The sequence below is a fragment of the Anopheles funestus genome, chromosome 2RL, assembly GCF_943734845.2.
Source record: "Anopheles funestus chromosome 2RL, idAnoFuneDA-416_04, whole genome shotgun sequence".
Classification (NCBI taxonomy): domain Eukaryota; kingdom Metazoa; phylum Arthropoda; class Insecta; order Diptera; family Culicidae; genus Anopheles; species Anopheles funestus.
In genome coordinates this window covers 62,229,912-62,248,903 of record NC_064598.1, presented here as the reverse complement: position 1 = coordinate 62,248,903, position 18,992 = coordinate 62,229,912, and the positions used below count along the sequence as shown (strand labels likewise).

The following is an 18,992-nucleotide window of genomic DNA, read 5'->3' as shown; positions in this document are numbered from 1 at the left end:
TTTCCAGCGTGCAGTACAGATTGTCGCTGACAGAGCAAGGGAAAGCCTAAGCGATGGTCGCGAAAACACATGCACAAAAAGTATTGAAATTCGCAGTAAATACTATAAGGTGGCAAAGGTCCATTGATTGTTTACCACACATGTGTATTATCACTAATCTTTTAAGCACAAGGCGAACATAGCGCACTAGTTGGCGAAGGTCGATGATCTGATCCAAATATTTTTCGATTCTTCTGCTTCCTTAACGCCTTGCACATCGTGCAGACCGTACTGTCTTTGTTCGTACACATAACATTCTATATTTTCTCACAATTATTCCACAAATTTGTTAAATTTTACGTTTTAACCTCACAATAACGGTTAAAAGCACAAGGTCCCTCGAAAATGCCGTTTGGTTTATGTGAGCAATTCCAAGGTGTATTCCCCAGTCCTGCCATGTGGGCCAGCGCCGTTTATCATATACACCACCCCATATAGGCCGTCCCATTTTCAGTTATTTATTATTATTTTTTTAATTATTATCATTAGCTTATATTATTTGCTCTATAATTAATTATTATTATAATTAGCTATCCTGTTGTCTTATATCCAATCCACACCTTTCGTTCATGCTTAGTTTAAAGTTTGTTGAACATCATGAATATTCCGCTATGATATGTAGAAGTTGTTCACCAATTAAGCTAGGAGGTTTTTGAACATGTTATTCTAACAAAATAAGATAAAACGGTAGTGTGTTGGTTGTAGTAAATCAAGCTAATATTTACCGTATTATGTTCGAAACCATGATTATCTCCACTTCTAGCGGTGACACAGCGATCGGTAACGTGAATATAGTATGGGAGTTGCGATTTTCGCATAAATTGCCTCTTACAAAAGCAATTGCTTCTAATCTAATTCACCATCGGTTGGCGAGCGTTTTGGTCATTGCAGTGGGTTGGTGGAATAATTCAATAGCCCATCGATATTATTGCTTTCGCTACAAAAGCCAAATATTCCCCTTCCCGGTGGTCCGATGGTTCCCATCTGGCGTTGGCAGCTGTTGCGCCGACATGATGTATGGCGATGGGAAAGCCTCGTGCACTAAAGCTAAAAAGAAGCAAAAAAAGGAAAATGACCAAAAATCGCATGTAACGAGTACTGTCCGTGAACGATGAAGCGCTGGGAAAATGACTGCTTAGCTTTCAGCACTGCGGGAAACAGGCAGAAGATTCTAATAAACCAACCAAATCCCACCGGGCATGAGGCCATGAATCTTTCGCTGTAGAGGATTTGTGCCTGTCGCACGATGAATCCTTCGAAGCCGGACGTCCGTTGGACAACATTGGAACCGATCGGTACGTACCAGCACGTCTACATGCAATGATTTTTCATTAAATTCCCGATGCGTATCCATGGCCCGGTGCCATGGCACTATGCACCAATTGCTAGCTTCCGTCAATTTTATAATGCACTGCAGAATCGCGCCCCGGTTGCGTTTGTGTGTTAACAATGGTTGCAACAGTTAGTTGCAGTCGCACAAAACGCTGTGTAAACTGCGTCCTCTGCATCCGGTGTGAAGCTGTGTATGTGTGTGCTAGTCTTCTGGCGTATTCGTATCATGTTGTATAATTTAATAATTAATGAAATTTTCCAGTTAGCTTGATCGATTTGGATAGTCCAAGCACTGCTGGTACTAGATTTTCAGAAAATTTCTAGCAGCACATATCACTCTACAGAATCATTGTATTCGCGACAAAGAGTGAACGATACATTTGGTGAAACTGTTTCAATCTATTATCAATTATTATAAGCTTTGAGCGAATCTGAAGTTTCTGTTAGCGTGAAAGTTCATTTTCTACCCCGAGTAATCAACTCGGAAGCGGGACATATTCATTTCAGATTAGAATTGTTAAATATTGGTCTTTGTGTACGGTGGGAAGGGCAACATTCTTGACTCCGTACACCACATTTTCATCAGCCAGCATTGCATCCACTAATTGGCTCTGCTTAAAATACACGTTTACTCTTTACTCTCTTCTCACGCATAATGGTCGGTTACTAAATTTACTGATGGAATAATAATGAGTCAATAGAATTCAATCGTTTTGTTTGCGTTATGTAGATTATTGCATTGCTTTATTAGCCGGCATAACAACCAACGGATCGGATGCCGGTGGTTTTGCTATGCGGTTCTTTGACTGATTGCTATTGTCGTTATTCTCATACACAAAACGTGCGCTAATTTTAGCAGTTGGAATGGAGTAAAAAAAAGATCTTCTCACTGATACATCAAATTGTGTTGAACAACACCGTATGATATGCATTTAATTGAAATATGGTGAGTTTGTTTGGAAACCAAAACATAGAATGACAAATATTGTGTCAGTATGTTCTATCCACAGGATTAAAGAAAAGTAAACATTTTTAATTAAACTTATACCCAAATAGTTTCACATTTGATATGATAATCATAAATAGTGCATCTATTCAAATATTGATGTTGACTGACAAATTAAAGCTTAAATTGTTTTATGAATGTGCATGAGTGCATAGAAATGAAATGATTTATTCCATTTTAATAACTACCATTTATTTACTTTCATAATATTTTTTTGTATTTACTTATTAACTGCGCTTGCATATTTTTCGCAGTTAGCAGCTAACAGTTAGAGTTTTTGCAGATTTGATAATATCTTCATGATTTAAAGACCGCCACCTGTTTATGTTTGCTTATGCAAATTTCCAATTAAATAAATTAATAATAATAGCGCGGAAGCAACGATAAGTAATTTAGCAAAATGGCAATCTCTTAGAAGGATACATACTGCAATGCACAATAAATGGCTCGATAGGCCTGGACTGAATGGTGTATTTTCTACTACACTGCATTTTCTCTTTCCTATTACCTTCTCCAGCGAATACTCCATAAACAACCAGGCGCCTCCATTACCGCGCAATAAGATTGGAAAGAATGAAGATTATTTGTAAACCAAATGTTACAGATTTGTAATGTTGTTTTCCGTCCTGTGATACGTGCCTGGAGCTGCATGCTTCGAATAAGCAAATACGGAAAGGAACGTACCGTAGCCGCTGTGAAGGAAATGTGCCAACTTAATGATGGTGGTTGAAGGTAAAAAAAAGGCAGCGAGGAAATGAAATGAATTTACATCACTATCCCTCCTTCACCGTTACGGGCGATGAAAGGTAGAAACGTGCTGCGGTCGTACGGTCGTGGTTTGAAAAATTGAAGGCAACGAAGGGTTTCCAGTTTAGATAAAAGCAAATTATGCTACAGCAGCTTCGTGCACCGGTATCGTGATACCGGGGGCCGGCCAATGACTGCTTTGCGCCGTCTGCTTTGATGCTAATGCTCCGATCCGGGCGTGCAATATTATGCGATTCACCAAGGGTCGACAGCGGTAGCGTTAGTTAATGGGAGAGTAATTATCAGTCTCCTGTCGGTTCGCCGTGAGGCTTCGACCCAGGCGTACAATCATCTGCCATCACAGCCTCTTGCAGAATCGTGAAGCCATTCGACGGATGAGTGCTGTGTTACTTTTGACCGTGCCGGAATCACGTGCTTGGGGGCTTATTTGCTTAACATAGTCGAATGATTCATACGAGCCTAACGAAACGGAGATCGTATTTCAGCAGACAATGACTGACACCAGGGCAGGCGCGAACCCTGAACACTTGGTCGGAGTGAGGCAGGATGTCTGGCAGTGCTCATTTCTTATCGTTTGTCGGGTTTTGTGGATTTACACCTCACCTCGTGTGTGGTAGAAATTATCTGCGAGTTTATCTTCCGGTAGCGAGACAAATGGTTGTCAGAAAGCCTCTATTCAGGGTCGGGTTAAGAAAGGGTGGATGTACAATTGGTGCGAAGACACAAAAAAGGTACACGTAATTTTGTCTACACTCGTGCGGATTGTTAATTAAAGAATATTTTACAATAAGAAGTAACGAAGGTGAAAAAAGATTTATTTGTTTTAATGTTCGAACAAGATGATGCCGTTTAATTTTTCAGATATCTGTTATCTTTTTTTTATTTCAATTAGGACGGCCAGGCCGTATGACTTGGATATTTGTTATCTGTTTATAGGACAATCATTAAAAGGGGCCTTTGATGCTTCGATGTTAATTAATGTTTTTTAATGCATTTTTTATTATAAAATATTGGCTAATAGTATAAAAATAATTGTATTAATATGACATAATATATTTAAGCTTAACGAGCAATAAAAATAGTTAATTATAAAAAGATAATTTGCAGAAAGAACTCTTAAAACAATTTAAAATGTTGTTAATAACCAAAACTGTAGTATGTAATTTTATGAAATTTGAAACCGTCGTTCATTTGATATATTTAGCGGGGAAGTTACGCATGCGTTAAATTCAGAGGAGAATTCGATGAACAATGATTCTTATATACTGAGAAAGTATTCAGCCCATTGTTCAAATTATCTGTGAGGAAAATTCTGTGAGTGAATGTAACTGGGGAAATTGTTTACTTGGAAAAGTGAAAAGATTCATTTCAAATGATAATTATTCTTCGCGAGCTTTGCGTCCAGTGAGTTTTCCAGTGATTTCGAAGGAAAATTCATTCATTCTGAATGAAGCAAATGAGAAAACTTCTTGAGCCACCCATGAATTGGTTTTTCATTTTCACTCACAATTTCCCCAGCATTCATTAAAAAAGGATTAAGTTCATCGAATTTTCCAACCTTCATATCATTCTCACGATTATTCATTTTCCACAGGAGAAAATCTCACACATTCAGGAAAATTCCTTCAACACGAATGAAGCATGTGAGTAAATTTCATGAACCAATAATGAATGAAATTTCCACCTTCACTCACAATTTCTCCAGAAATATTCATTTCGATTAGATTTAGTTTATCCAATTGTCCATTATGATTCTCACACCTTTTTCACGGGGAAAATTCTCACACATTCATTTTTGGTGAACACTATTCATTAAGCACCAAATATTCACGACACATGAGATGGGGGTTGAGCACAGGCTTTGACCCGGGGAAAAGTTTGGGACATCCTTCGGAACGTTTGAAGTACATTTTTAGGAAAAATGGGTAGCTTTTAATTTAAGCATGGAGAAATAAAGCTTGTGTTGTGTAGTATACTGGGATGGATGTAGGTTTAGGAGGATAAGGTGAAATTACGTTAGCTAACCTAAACAAACTTCACCTAAATTTCTTCTTTTCCTCCTTCCGAACTCAACTTTCGATAGACTTTAGCATGAAGCTTGACTAAGGCCAAATGACAACCAACTAATTTAATTTAAATGTCTTCCTTTCAACTTCTAAGTTGTATTTAATTGTAAAATTGTAAATATAATTGTAAACGTAAATTATTAAACCTCTTGTTCATTCAATCTCAATCCTACGAAACCTTTTATTCCCATAAAAATCTTTCCTATCTTCAACAAAATAATGCTTACACCTGTTTGGAACACAGCAAAGGAGTGAACCGTTTTGTAACTGTGGTTTTAGGCAAAAGCAAGGATAAGCATTTTCACTTATGGAGTGCAACCGTTGCTATCGCATTTACGTTGTACCAACCACCACCAAAGCTAGATATGAAAGACTTGTAGCTATGGAATCGTTTTATGAACTCGAAAACGCATGAAACGTTCATAATAAAAGCTCCATTACGCGTGTGAAACGTTCAAGTTCAGCACGAACAGGAGCGATCGTTTTAAATTATGCGCCAAAAAGGAAGGTGCTCCGGTCGCGGGATGTGCACACATTACATCGTTTCTTTATTTGGTTTGAAAATTCCTTTGTCCTCGGTGCGATCATAATTTGAGTGGAGCAAAGGGAATCCAAGCACAATGTTTGCCATCTCAAATCATAATAACCCTTACCTACGGTTTTACCGGTTGCCCTTACATTATGCATACAATAGCGTTTTGTGAAGCGCCAAAAATGCAACGCCAGTGCCGGCCATACGTGTACGAGCTGCATAGCGAATTGTTTTTCGCTATTCGGACGAATTTAACCTATTCTCTGATTTGCTTTGTATGGAATTTCGTCCCAGCGTGAGCCGAAAACCACGCTTTGGAATAAAATCCGTATACGATCGAGCAACATTTTATGATCAAATAAAGCGACATAATGAGAACATGACGCAGCGATACAAAATCAATCAAGAGAGCTTTTTTATTTTTGTCAAATTTTCACTCACTACCAGTGCTCTGCAATTGGCACGAAGGAAATTAAGCATCGATGTATTATAGTATTGTTTCTCATTTTCATTGGTTGCGTTGGTTTCTGGATTGTTTCTTTTTGCGTTCGTTTCCCACTGTTGGAACGCTCTGCTGCTCTGTTGTTTATTTAATTTCGATCCACCATTTCCCCTTCTAGCAGAGGATAAATAATTGAACCGCAGGCGATAAACGTTATTAACAATTAATTGGTTAAAGCGTATAGCGGTTGTCGATGCTTACCACATACAATTTTCGATTGAATGCAGGCAGATGAACTACGGTTGGGAATAAAACCCACTTTGACAACGACAACAACAACCACCAACACAGTCATGTGGGCCACCAAAGATAAGGCTTCGATCTGATAGAAATTTATTGTATTTGATTTTGCCTTAAATCTGGTTTGATACGCTGATTTAAAGCATGAAACTATAACAAATTAAAGAGCACTTTTTCCAGCACTAGAGTTATGGTGACTAGTTTGGGAATGATTAACAATCGGACAAGAGAATTATCAATTTAGCTGAAACAAGTAACAATTCTTCCAGAATTGAAAGTAAAAAAAAAAACAATAATATGTCGTTTTCCTCAATTTTCCCACAACGCTCCAGGAACAAAAACAAGTCCATAAAGCGATGGAAACGTGCCAATTGACCCGGCAAAACCCATTGGTGGTCATTTGCTGTTAGTAGCGGAAAAAGTAAGAGCACGCTTTCGTCAACAAATTCCATTTTGTTTTGCTTTTTTTTCCTCTCTCTTTCTTTCGTATTTTCCCTTTCGTACAAGTATTGTACTTGTTTGTAGTTCTTTGGCCACTGTGACCACTTACCAGATCGTAGCTATAGTGCAGTGCTTGTAGAGCAACAAACACATCCGTAGACTAGCAGCGCAGATGTAGTGTGATAAAATGGCCTTACTGTCGTCGATGTTGATACACTTCCGCATCGTACGCGGCTGGAAACAGCATGTCAGAAAGTCAAGCTTTATGGGTTCAAGTGCTCCCAATAAATGACACCGTCCACTTTGTGGCCATCCAGCCGGTATGTCGCTAGTGCCGAGTGGTACGATGTATAAAGATTTTCTACGTGGTATGGTTGCAGCTGGCCACTCCATGAACGATGGTCTCCACGGTAATACTGATGCTGTAAAACAACGGGGAGAAAATAATGAATGCTTTTCACCTAGAAACTGGTGACAGGTGCAATTTTCTCAATAAAACAATTATTTTTTGACGCCATGAAGCAACATTAAGAGAGGATAGATGCGTCTAATATTTCATCGGTGCGGATGAGGGAAAATGTAAAAACAATTATATTGAAATAATTTATTTAGTTTGACGTAAATAAAAAACAATGTCACACCTCGTTAAAATAAAAATACATCAACTTGATTAAAGGTAAGATTTTATGCGCTTAAGCTATCCAATAATAGGTTGTGTTGTGTGTATACAGCTAAGTAAATGATAACTTAATGACCCTACTGATGAAACTATACACTCGAACAATATGTCAACCAACACTTGCCGGCCCGTAGGGCAAGGAAGCTCAATTCTGATCGATCGTTTTTCGATCGATCCATGGAGATCAATTTTACAACTAACAAAACGAGGCAGTTTGCACCTTTTACCAACTTTGTCATTCTCATCCTGCTGAACTGTGTCGCCTCAACGGGCGAACGCCTGACTGGGAAAATTAGAAGTATGTGTAGCTCGAAGGGCTCACTGCTGAATCGCAAGGCTCGTCTTTTTGGGATATGTTCACGAGTTGATGTATTGCCTTGGGTGGACAGCTTTCGAGCAATAGCCGGAGCACCGAGACCCGAGTGCAAGTCCCACGGCCGCTACAGGCAGACACACCTGGCTCGATTCCTGAAGACCGTTGGGAATCATTAACAAAACATACCGTCCGGCAGTGCTTAATGAGAAGATGGTATGGTTTTGTTTTCTCTTCCTGCTGGCACTCCATTAAAATTGGACGATGCACATTTTCGACCCTGGGATGAAAGCTAAATAACGTGACTAACGTGACGCATCAGCTGAAGAGATTTAATGAAAATGGAAGAGTTTTATACACTCAACATGTTCGGCGGAGTGACATGTGTCCGAGCTCTGTCAAATTACATTTTTAATTATTTTTTTGCATCTGCTGTAAAAGTGCACACAAAATGATGATTTTTTTGCACATATCATGTACATTTTTATTGGGATAAACATTTTTTTTATTATGTTTACATTTACATTAAATATATTAATTTATTTATATAAATATTTTTTTTAATTTTATAAATAAAATTGTTTAAAGCTTGCACAATTTTGTATCATTTTATATTAGCTTAAACATTATCTATGTGCTTTATTAAACCAATTTTCTCTTCTGTAAAACGATTTAAATTTTCCCTTGTTCAAACGCCTTCAACCTTATAAAATGCATGAGTTATTCAGTTCTAGAGACTTACGACCTGATAGTTGTGTATGTATCCGATCGCAAAGGAATATTACTGTAAATGGTTTCCATCGCACATAGCATTTAGTTGCGTGTGTGCTTTAATGTGGTTAACTAATTTCTATGGCCAAGACGCCAGTGAGAACTTTTGTTTATATCGGTGCAGTAGTTGCGTGTGTTTGTGTTCGAAGCAAAAGCGCTTAGGAAAATGGATTATTTTAATCCATTTTAGTATTTTCAACGTTTGATCGCACAACCAGATCGAACGCTATTTCCCTTTGACGAGCGCTGTTGAGGCAATACAATGCCCGGTACATACGAAGCTGCACGTATAGGTGTATATCGCACACATATTAGAGAAATGCATTCGACGCACTAGCACTACGAACGATCGAAACAGTCATCAATAGAAGAACCGTTTGCCTTACGGATTTGCTCTTTTGTAGCTTACTTTCCAGCGACAACAAAAAAAACTTGAGTAAAGCTAAAAGGAACTAACTACGTACAGCAACAGTTTCAACTTCAGCCCTTTCTGTGCAGTCGTTTTTGCGCCTCCATTAGCCCTAACCGTGTGTTCGTCGTTACAATTTTGTGCCGCGACCAAATGAATGAGTGTTCGATGCGGAAAGTAAAGCGATCCGAAGTTTTTTGTTTTCTATCTTTCCAGTGCAAACACTAACCGTTTGGTGGCGTCCTTCCCATCGTTCATGCGTGGGTACATAAAAATTGAATTAGCGTTGCCCATGCATGGTTGGTGTCGGCACACAACTACCGTACCGTATGCATTGTTTGATCGAGTTTACTTTCCTTCTCAATTTGCATCCACTTAATCCGCCTGGAGGACGGCAGTAACGGCTGCTGCCGTCGGAATACACGCACACAAACTACCGTGAAACATAACAGCTTGTAGTCAATATTTCGTTATAGTTGTGTTGATTGGAGTGAGCAGTTTTTGAGATAGTTTTTCGTAAATTTGATTTTATTGTCTGCGTATGACAAGAAAGTTAACCAACATCGCGTTGTTCCACTAATAATGCATAATATAATTTATAAATAACAATGGATTAAAATTATTAAATAAATTTCCATGTAGGTTGTGGAATTGAGAAATAATAAAAAAATATAAACAACGAATTTTGTATAAAACCCATTTTCTCGTAAAAGCTTAAGAATCATTTTGTTTGTCAGGAAAAAATCAGTGTAAGTGACTTTTTTAATTTGAAACCTGTCATTTATAAAATCTGCTTTGTTAAATTTTAAATATTCTCTTTTATGATATTATTTAACTTTTTATTTTAGTTCAAAGCTAGTTGGTTATGGAAAACAGATTTTGTTACAGCATTCTCGAGAAGACCTTAATAAAACGTCAAATTATATGTTTTACTAATTCTTTTTGAGTGTGTGTGGGTGCATGAAAACATCCACAAATCCAATATTTCAAGTAGTTACAAAATTTCTATTAAAAAAATATGAAAGTGTCCTCATAGCCTCTGAGTGTGTATCTCGCTTTATAAACCAATAAACAATAAAAAAATATACAAAACAAAATTATATTGTATACCATACCAAGGCTAGGCGCACGTAAAGCATAAAATTGCATATATTCATAATATTGTTTTATATAAATCGACATAGTCGATATTCGGTATTTTTATTTTTAGGAATGGCGTCTTCTGCCATATTATAAATCCCAAAGTTGCTAGATTTATAATAAATTACATTTTTTAAACTAATTGCAAACAAGTCAAAGTTGCAAAATAAAAGACTTTTCTTTCAATATAGTGTTATACCTTTTTTAAAAATAAATAATTGTTATCCCCAAAAGCACTAGCAAGTGGAACGATTGCGCCAGTCTCACCATTTTCAAACGTTCACACTTCATCAACCTTTTGTGAGGATCGTTCCTTTGTGCATGGTACGAAAAGCATCACCTGGGTGGTATGAAATGAAAACCAAGCAAGTGATAGAGTGCAACCAGCAACATAACCAAGGACGCCATAAACTGGCCCACCAAATGCACCACTGCCAGATTTACCATTTCGCTTATCCCTTTTTTTCCTGGTGGTCCTGTTCTTTCACATTTCTTTTTGTTGCCGTTACTTATTTCACATCCTTCAGTGGTTTCTCTTCCCGGATGTACACCCTTCTACACTGGCAGGTTCATTCCGTCGACCATTCAAGAGACAGATACGCTTTCGGTACGCTTTTGAGCAACACTTCAGGTATTATGTATCCATATTTTTTTCCCCGTCATTCGCTAGTTGCTGTTGCTGTGTTCTTCTTTTTGCTCTATTTCGCTCAACCCAAAAATTACTTACCTTACTGTGGGTCCATTTCGGATGCACCATTCATTCACCCTTGCCATTTGGCAAGGGCAAGGGTTAAAATTTATGCACACCATTTGCACAAAAACCCAAATAGCACTGTTTCCCGAGTCAATCCACTACCTCTATTGGATTGTGTAAAAGAGCACAATCACTATGCATTGTACCATACAAACACACACACAAGCTTTCTTCCCACCACCCATTCAACCGTGCGGCAAGGATATTGAATTCCGGTGCACTTACGTAGCGAAAAGTGCATTCGATATGATTCTTGGCACGGTGACGCTGTGTGAGTTTGTAAGTGCACATACCCCAGATTTGGAGGATGGTCCGATCATCTAACTAACCTTTAATTGCTCTCGGTGGGCCAGCAAATTGAAAACACATTTCTGTGAGAACCGGTACCAGTACCAAACGGCTGCTGCTTGGAGAACGCTCCTTTCGTCCTGTTTCGTCCTACAAACACACAAAGCGATGGCGGAAATTATTATGTTCAATATTGAATATCCGATTCATTGCCTCCACCGTGGAAGGGGCATACCGCTGAAAAACGCTCAATTTGTAGCTCCTTCCGTCCTCCGTTCGATGGTTTGCTTTCTAGGCGAAAGCTTTTCCACCCAAGCTCACTCACACTCGTTGACCTTTAATGTGTGTGTGTGTGTATGCGTGTTTGTGTGCTTTATGGTGCAGTTTCGCATCTAAAAAGGGGTTTCTTTTTTTTATTTTCATTTAGTTTTGCCCAAAGTACGTTGTTTTTGGTGGCTAACAATTTGATAAATGAGCGAACGCTGCAATGGGAAAAGTTCGAAAGTTTGCTCTTCGGTTGTGGTTCGGTGCTGTTCCGGGTGGTTTGTAATTTGCCAAACCGAAAACGGGGTTGCGTTGTTTTCGTATTTTTTTTTGTTTTGTTTTTTGGGATGCACCGAATATGCAGAACGTGGCGTAAACGTGCGAGGGAAAGCAGGGAATGCGATGAAATCGGGTTTCCCCTCTTACTGTGTGCAAGTAAATCGACACAAGAAAGTGTAGCTACAACTGATAAAACTATGCACTGCTTAAACAACGTTTTAAATTGGTGCACATCGTAGGTCCTTCGTCTTCGGTGCCGTCTTTTTTCCTGGGGAGAGTGGGGCAAAATGAATGGATACCATATTTTATTGTTCCCGGCTTGTCTTGCTTTGCCTTGCCTTTCGAGCACGGTGCGACTTCACTCGGCGAGTGGGTAGATTAAATGTTTGCCAGCAAAAGTTACACCTAACACCAGGTTGTAAAATTTTTAGAGAAAAAAAAGGTTGAAAAATTTGTGCCGTTCGCCAATGCAGATGGTCCATCTTAATCTACGTCACTTCATCATCCGTTTCTTTGCTAAAAAAAAATAATAGGGATAAACGTAGAGCCAAAGAGCAACTGACCTGCCCTACCATGGATCACGACGAGTTGCATTATTCACCTGTCGTCATGCGATGCCATGCATCGGGGAACATTTCCCCCCTCCAACCACCAACCACCCACTTCACTTGTACTTTGTGCACAATTTCGCTCAAGCATAAATCATTCGATCTCGTCTAGTAAATTGTAGGGCAAACGGAGGTGAACGTGGATCCCGGGCCTTAGTGCCTCACATCCGCTGATCCTTTGGTTCGTTCGTTCGTCCTCGGTCGTTGCATACGATTTGCAAAGTGCCATCCTATCATCAACAAGACTACAGACCCGTGCATACATACATCCACGTGCTCATGTTCGTATGTATTATACATATGTATATTTTTTTGCTTCTTTTCAAATCCTTTCCCATCCGTCATGCTTCCGTGCGCTCATATTTTCTTCCCTTGCGCCTTGTGATGCTCTTCTTTTTTCGCCTTCGCTAAAGCGGAAGCGGAAGTGAAAGTTACTGAGTGAAGTCAGCCAAACACTCACCCACACACCGCGCTATTGAGATTGTCTGGTGGCGAGATATTGGCGAGATTTGTGTGGTGCGTGACAAGAATATTTAATATCTCCCGCATCTGTTCGATAAAGCAGTTCGGTGTACATTTGGCGGCAGAAACCTCGAAAGGCATTCACGAAACTATCGGAAACTTTAAATTGCCCCGTGGCAGTAAAGTAGGGATGAGCTGGGATGATAAAAAATAGGTGCATATTTCTTATGCCAACGCAGCGATAGACGGGTGTCGCAAATAAGTTAATGGCAAAGTTGATCGTGAGTCGTTACTGTAATGGAGGCTAATGGAAAAGCTGTTCGTTTTTACAGTTCGATCGAATGAAATGCAAGACGAAGCAATTTTCCAAAGTAATGTACGCGAAACAATTACCAATATCTAGGCACGTCTTCATGAAATGAGGTTTTAGCATTGCAGGTAAAAATGTTTTATTAACAGCTTTTTCTACCATATTTTCCTTTCAACATGTTGACATTCTGTATACCACGGCAACAAGACTTCTTCGAGAACAATTTTTTGGTGATCAGTAACTAGCGAAAATATTTCCGTTATTGAAATCTATTTTGAGGGGCTGTGGCCCGGTGGTGCACGTGATAAACGGCCCCCGTCCACACGGCAGGATCGGGTTCAAATCCCATCCGGACCGTCCCCCCGTAGCAAGGACTGACTATCCTGCTACGTGGTAAAATATGTCTTGATACGGACAGGCGGTTCTAACCAAGCAAAAAAAATCTATTTTGATTCTAGCACAAATATTGGTTCGGGAGTGCGCACGATACATAACGCCGAGACACGTTGCTGGTTTGGTACGAGACGCACTAGCAATTTCAAGGAAGATATTCGTTTGGACCTTTTTCCTCTACTATAGGACATGTACACTTTGCAACTTGAAGTTAGAATTTTTTAAATTTAGCGGAGGGTAGTCGGAGGTGATACGGAATCTAAAGGATATGTTTTTTCCATGGTTTTGGATTAATAGTCGTCTGATTCACAAGAAACAAGTACGCAAATTTTAGATATAAACCGTTTAAATTATCAATCTTTGGCCTAATGATAACTGATCCTCGCCCTCCAAATCTGTAGCCTAGTGACTTTGCGTGTTATTTTGCCAGGTTACGGACAAGAGGGATGGCGGAGATAAGAGTCAAGGAGAGCCAGTAACGGCAGGTCAAGACCTCTTGGGGTTGTAGTGCAATAAAAGCTAATCGGTCAACAAAATTCCGAAATGGTGGCTAAGACCTCCAGATTAGAATATACATTTTGTTTTGTACAAAGTGTACTAAATATAAGTGAAAATATAAGTGGAAGAATCGTTTAAGGGAGAAAAAACAAAACTAAATACATTGTTATTTACATAGTATATCAGTATGTTAATACTTACTTACTCAACAGGCGCTTTAAACGCTTCGCGGTCTTGGCCTGTTGCAGAAGTCTTCTAAACCGCACACGGTCGAGCGTCGTTGTCTACCAATCCATTATCCCGACCTTTCTGACGCACACATCAACGCCTTCCCTCGATCTCTGTCCATTTGGGCGACTTGAAAGGACTTTACGGGCTAGGTCGTACGGTAGCATTCGAATGACATGACGGAGTCTGACGAGTGTAATTTATGATAACTAGTATAACTTGTAGAGCTCGTCATTATAGTGGCTTCTCCATTAACCTTTCAATACACACATGGAAAACATCATTCTGAGCAGTTTTCTATCGAACGAGGCCAAAAGAGTTGTTTCAGTTTTGGATAAAATCCATGTAGCTGAGACGTGAGTACTGGAGTTATATATTGCACTGGATTTGTTTTAGCACGGTGCCACTATCAATTTGATTTTTGCCCCTGAATTTCCACCCCGAGGTTTTCTGCCACCTGTTCAATAATCTAATAATCATTCATTACTTAGGAGTAGAGGCGAATTTTCCTACAAGCAAACTAAGCGGCCGCGTAGGATCCCCGGAATTGGTTCTGGCCAGGTAAGCGTAAGCGATACGCAAACTAAGGAGACATTTGGCGCAGTGCTTGTCGTTAATAAATTTTAGCTTCCGCCCGGCGACCCCGGTTCTACGCCGGACATCATATTCCATCCAGACCGTTCTCCCGTAGCCAGGACTGTCTATCCGGCAATACGGTAAAAATAAGTCTGGTTTGCCGAAATTGGCTGGCATGATCTTTTAAAGGTCGATAAGCCTAGAAGAGAGAGAGAACTGATTATTACGGTATGAGTAATTGAAGAAAACTTCCAACTTAAACACAACAATATATGTGTATCAAGAGCACTTATGAAAGTGTGTAAATTTTGAACAGTCCCGTCGAAACTCGTCGAAAAAAAATTGTGGACACTGTAGAGGCAGAAACAAATTTAAACCCTCTGTAGGAGTGTAAACATAGCTTCAGTTTTAGATTCGTTTGGTTGCTAGTTGACAGATGAAATGTAAACAAATAGAACTGTTCCGAATTGTACATACAACACCGGTAAAACCTGCAGAATGGTAAGTGTTTTATGGCTAATTTTAAAACATTCACTTGCTCTAATTCAACTTGTTTTAATCTTCAGAGCGTAACATTACACACCGATGTCGGTGACATAAAGATTGAGTTGTTTTGTGACGACTGTCCAAAGACATGTGAAAACTTCCTAGCTCTGTGTGCGAGTGATTACTACAACGGGAATCTGTTTCACCGAAATATCAAAGGGTTTATTGTTCAAACAGGCGATCCTACTGGCACAGGGAAGGGAGGCCAGTCAATATGGAAACGAAAGTACGAAGACGAATTTAAAGAAAATCTAAAGCATAACGAACGCGGCATGGTATCGATGGCGAACAGTGGACCTAACACAAATGGAAGTCAATTTTTCTTTACGTATGCCGCACAACCTGCTTTGGATCTTAAGTATACGATGTTTGGCAAGTAAGCGCATTTTTTATTTGGGTGTATTCTCTCAAATTCACTTTCATACAACGATATTTAACATACTTTCAGGGTCATTGACGGATTCGAGGCTTTAGATGAGCTAGAAAAACTTACCGTGAATCCCAAAACCTACCGACCTTTGGTAGAAAAGAAAATCAACAGTGTTACAATACATGCGAATCCGTTGGCTGGATAAATGTATAGGGCGTGTAGTTCCATCGATGGTTAACATTATTTAATATTCCAATGCTTTGTTTTTATAATAAATGTGTAATAAACCGGATCGTTTTTGTCGTTCCGTTTTTTTCATCTTGAACTTCTGAATCGTATCTAAAATTATGTTTTTGATCGCTTTCGCAATAACAGTTGTCAAAGTGTGTCAGATATAAACAAACCATTCAACGCTTGTGTTTCAAAGGTTCAGCGTCATTTTCAACGTATAGCTGCAGTATTCGTATAAATTTTGTATATTATATCTAATAACCTCCACCAACCATGGAGCATATTCCATCTGTTCGACGACGCTCATCGTTGTTTTCTATGAATCAAAGTAAGGACGACGAAAATATTGTTTCTATGGTTTGTTAATGTGCTCTTCCTCCCTTTCAGCAAACGATTCAGGCTCAACTTCGAACGAACTCGTCAAGTAAGAATGTGCCTTAATTGATAAAGCTCTTTAACGCAGTATGAGCTACAACTGTATATATTTTTCAGATACGAAAAGCAGCTCCGACTTGAAATAAAACAGTGGACTAGTTTGCTTCGTGCCAAATCTCATAAGTTACAGCAACTACGTGCATCGTCCTGCAAGATCGACCAATCCATTTTGACTGATGAGCAACGAAGATATCTGGCTGATGGTCCATCTGTGGAGAATTTTATTTCCGAAACCGACGCATTCGATAAAGCAATCACTAAATATGTTGAGCAAAAATCATTTCTAATGGAAAGGAATGCACACATTGTACAAAATGCGAAAGCATTAGTGGAACTTGAACTAAAGGATAGAATAACTATTGAACTATCAGGAAGAATCGTTCCATAGCAGATGATCTGCATGTTGGCAGGTTTGAATGTATTCAAGATTGTTTTAGTATTTACCGAGTAAATTCGATCAAATGCATTTCAACACAACGCTACAAGCACAATTCAAGCGAATAGGCGGTTATGTTTTGTTTTTCGAACGGAAAACGCTGACACTGCTATTGACAGCCGTCTTTAGATCCCTTTGAAAAGTGCTGTCTTTCTGTGTCCCAGTTTTTGACAAGTCAATAATAGCCAAGAAAAGCAGAAGGCTGCCGCAGGAGGAAACATTAATTAGCGTACGTTCAGTGATAATCACAGTCCAAGTTAACGTAATCAACGGTATCCGTAGATGCTTGAAGGTGAAAAATGTCGTTCAAGAAAGACCTAGTGCTGCTCCTAAAACCCTACTATTGGGTCAATATTCTAATGAGCATTTCGTACATCGTCGCGAAACGAGCACCGTTCATATGTAACTATTTATGGACTTATCTGTTTCAACAAGAAGACCAGTGCGAGCTCGATGGGCGCGAAACGGAAATCCTATTCTTTCTGCTGATTGTGGTTATGATCCGGACGAGGAAAACAGGCAGTGTGACGATGATCAACTATCTTACGTCCAGCTTCATGTACACGAAAATTGCAAATCTGGGCCTTTGGTTTTACAACGATATTCGTCTTGGCATGATCTACTTTGTGTTTTTCATCTTGGTAGCTTTGCTCTTGCCAGAACCGACGTACACCGGACCGGAGAATGTGCTGTACTTCCGTACCGAGAACGGATTGGAGGAGGAACTCGAGAAAGACAAGCGCGTTACTTGGCTGGTAACGTTCTACACGGTTTGGAATCCTGCCTGCGTGAATTTTGCACCTGTATTTTCGGAACTATCGAACGAATACGCCTTGTCAAACTTTAAGTTTGGCAAGCTGGACGTCGGACGGTTCCCGAAGATCGGCCAAAAGTACCACATCTCAGACAGCTCCTTCAGTCGTCAGTTACCCACCGTGATCCTGTTTCGCCAGGGCAAAGAAGTCGCTCGTCGGCCGTACGCGGACAGTAAGGGGAAACTGGTGAAGTTCTTCTTTTCTGCCGATAACGTAAAAGCTGCATTTGATTTGAATAATCTATACAAGGAATGTAAAGATAATCCTATCAAGGCAATCAAATCGATAGCTGAAAAGAAGAAGGACTAATGGAGAGTTAAGTTTGAGGGTACTGCAACCATACCGCAGCAAACATTTAGTAGCATTTCAAAGGGGCAGGGCTCTGATAGGGATTATCTTATCGACATTGCCATCTTCATTTGACCGTGGTGAGCTTATTAAGTTCCCTAGAACGGCACACACACACGTGTTAAACACTATTGTAAGAATTATTTATCCGTCGAATAGATTACGGTTGCGCAAGAGAAGACCTTATCGAAACAAGGTGTATGGCAGCTTTAGTTGTTTTAATTTGTTAATGTATTATTTCATGTCAATCGCACATCCACGAGCACACGAGTTTTATTTTTTTAAGTGTTGTAGCTATCTTAAAAATGATTGTAAAATGCGAATAGTCAAATAAACTCTAAAGTCGTAGTTATTATCAACATTGTACTGATTTGATGCCGTGCACTATCGGCGAAGGGTCGAATCGAATCAGAACGGTTAAAAAATAGTTTGCGGACCAGAGAGTTTACGTGAAGAATTGGCCTGCACAACCGCCGGACCTGAACCCGATAGAGAACCTGTTGCAAGATTGTAAAATCAAAGCTTCCGAATAAGTAAAAATTAAAACAGTTATTCCCTACAAAATTTATAACTATTATTATTTTCTTATCTCATCTTTGTCGGACATTGCAGGTATTTAAATGTTGTAACAACATTTTGTAAAACAAGGCTAGTCGAACCATTCTCGATTACATTGAAATCGACCAACAATCAACATTTCAAACAAATCTAATTCCAATAAAATGTTTAGATAATCGATGAAATTTGGGTAGGGATGGGTTCATGATACATGATCAAATATTTTGAATGTGTTAATTGAATAAAATTAAGTTGCATTTCCTTTTCTTTCGTGGTGGCAGTTGTACAGATGGAACTGATAAATAAAATGGAAATTGTTCAAAAATTAAAATGCATACATATTTTCCTTTTTCCT

The 18,992-nt window shown here is 39.3% G+C and overlaps 3 protein-coding genes across 3 annotated transcripts; all 3 read left to right on the top strand.

Moving 5' to 3' along the window:
• Positions 1-15,318: 15,318 nt before the first annotated feature.
• Positions 15,319-16,108, top strand: LOC125775144 (peptidyl-prolyl cis-trans isomerase-like 3). Its single transcript, XM_049445664.1, has 3 exons — positions 15,319-15,399; positions 15,465-15,820; positions 15,893-16,108. Exons 1-3 carry the CDS (start codon positions 15,397-15,399, stop codon positions 16,017-16,019), a joined length of 486 nt encoding a protein of 161 aa, XP_049301621.1. The 5' UTR covers positions 15,319-15,396; the 3' UTR covers positions 16,020-16,108.
• A 93-nt stretch (positions 16,109-16,201) lies between these two features.
• Positions 16,202-16,984, top strand: LOC125775146 (uncharacterized). The gene is made up of 3 exons (XM_049445666.1): positions 16,202-16,373; positions 16,433-16,469; positions 16,538-16,984. Exons 1-3 carry the CDS (start codon positions 16,319-16,321, stop codon positions 16,866-16,868), a joined length of 423 nt encoding a protein of 140 aa, XP_049301623.1. The 5' UTR covers positions 16,202-16,318; the 3' UTR covers positions 16,869-16,984.
• Positions 16,985-17,089: 105 nt separating this feature from the next.
• LOC125775139 (thioredoxin-related transmembrane protein 2 homolog) lies at positions 17,090-18,434 on the top strand. The gene has a single exon (XM_049445657.1). It carries the CDS (start codon positions 17,216-17,218, stop codon positions 18,038-18,040), a length of 825 nt encoding a protein of 274 aa, XP_049301614.1. The 5' UTR covers positions 17,090-17,215; the 3' UTR covers positions 18,041-18,434.
• Positions 18,435-18,992: the final 558 nt, after the last annotated feature.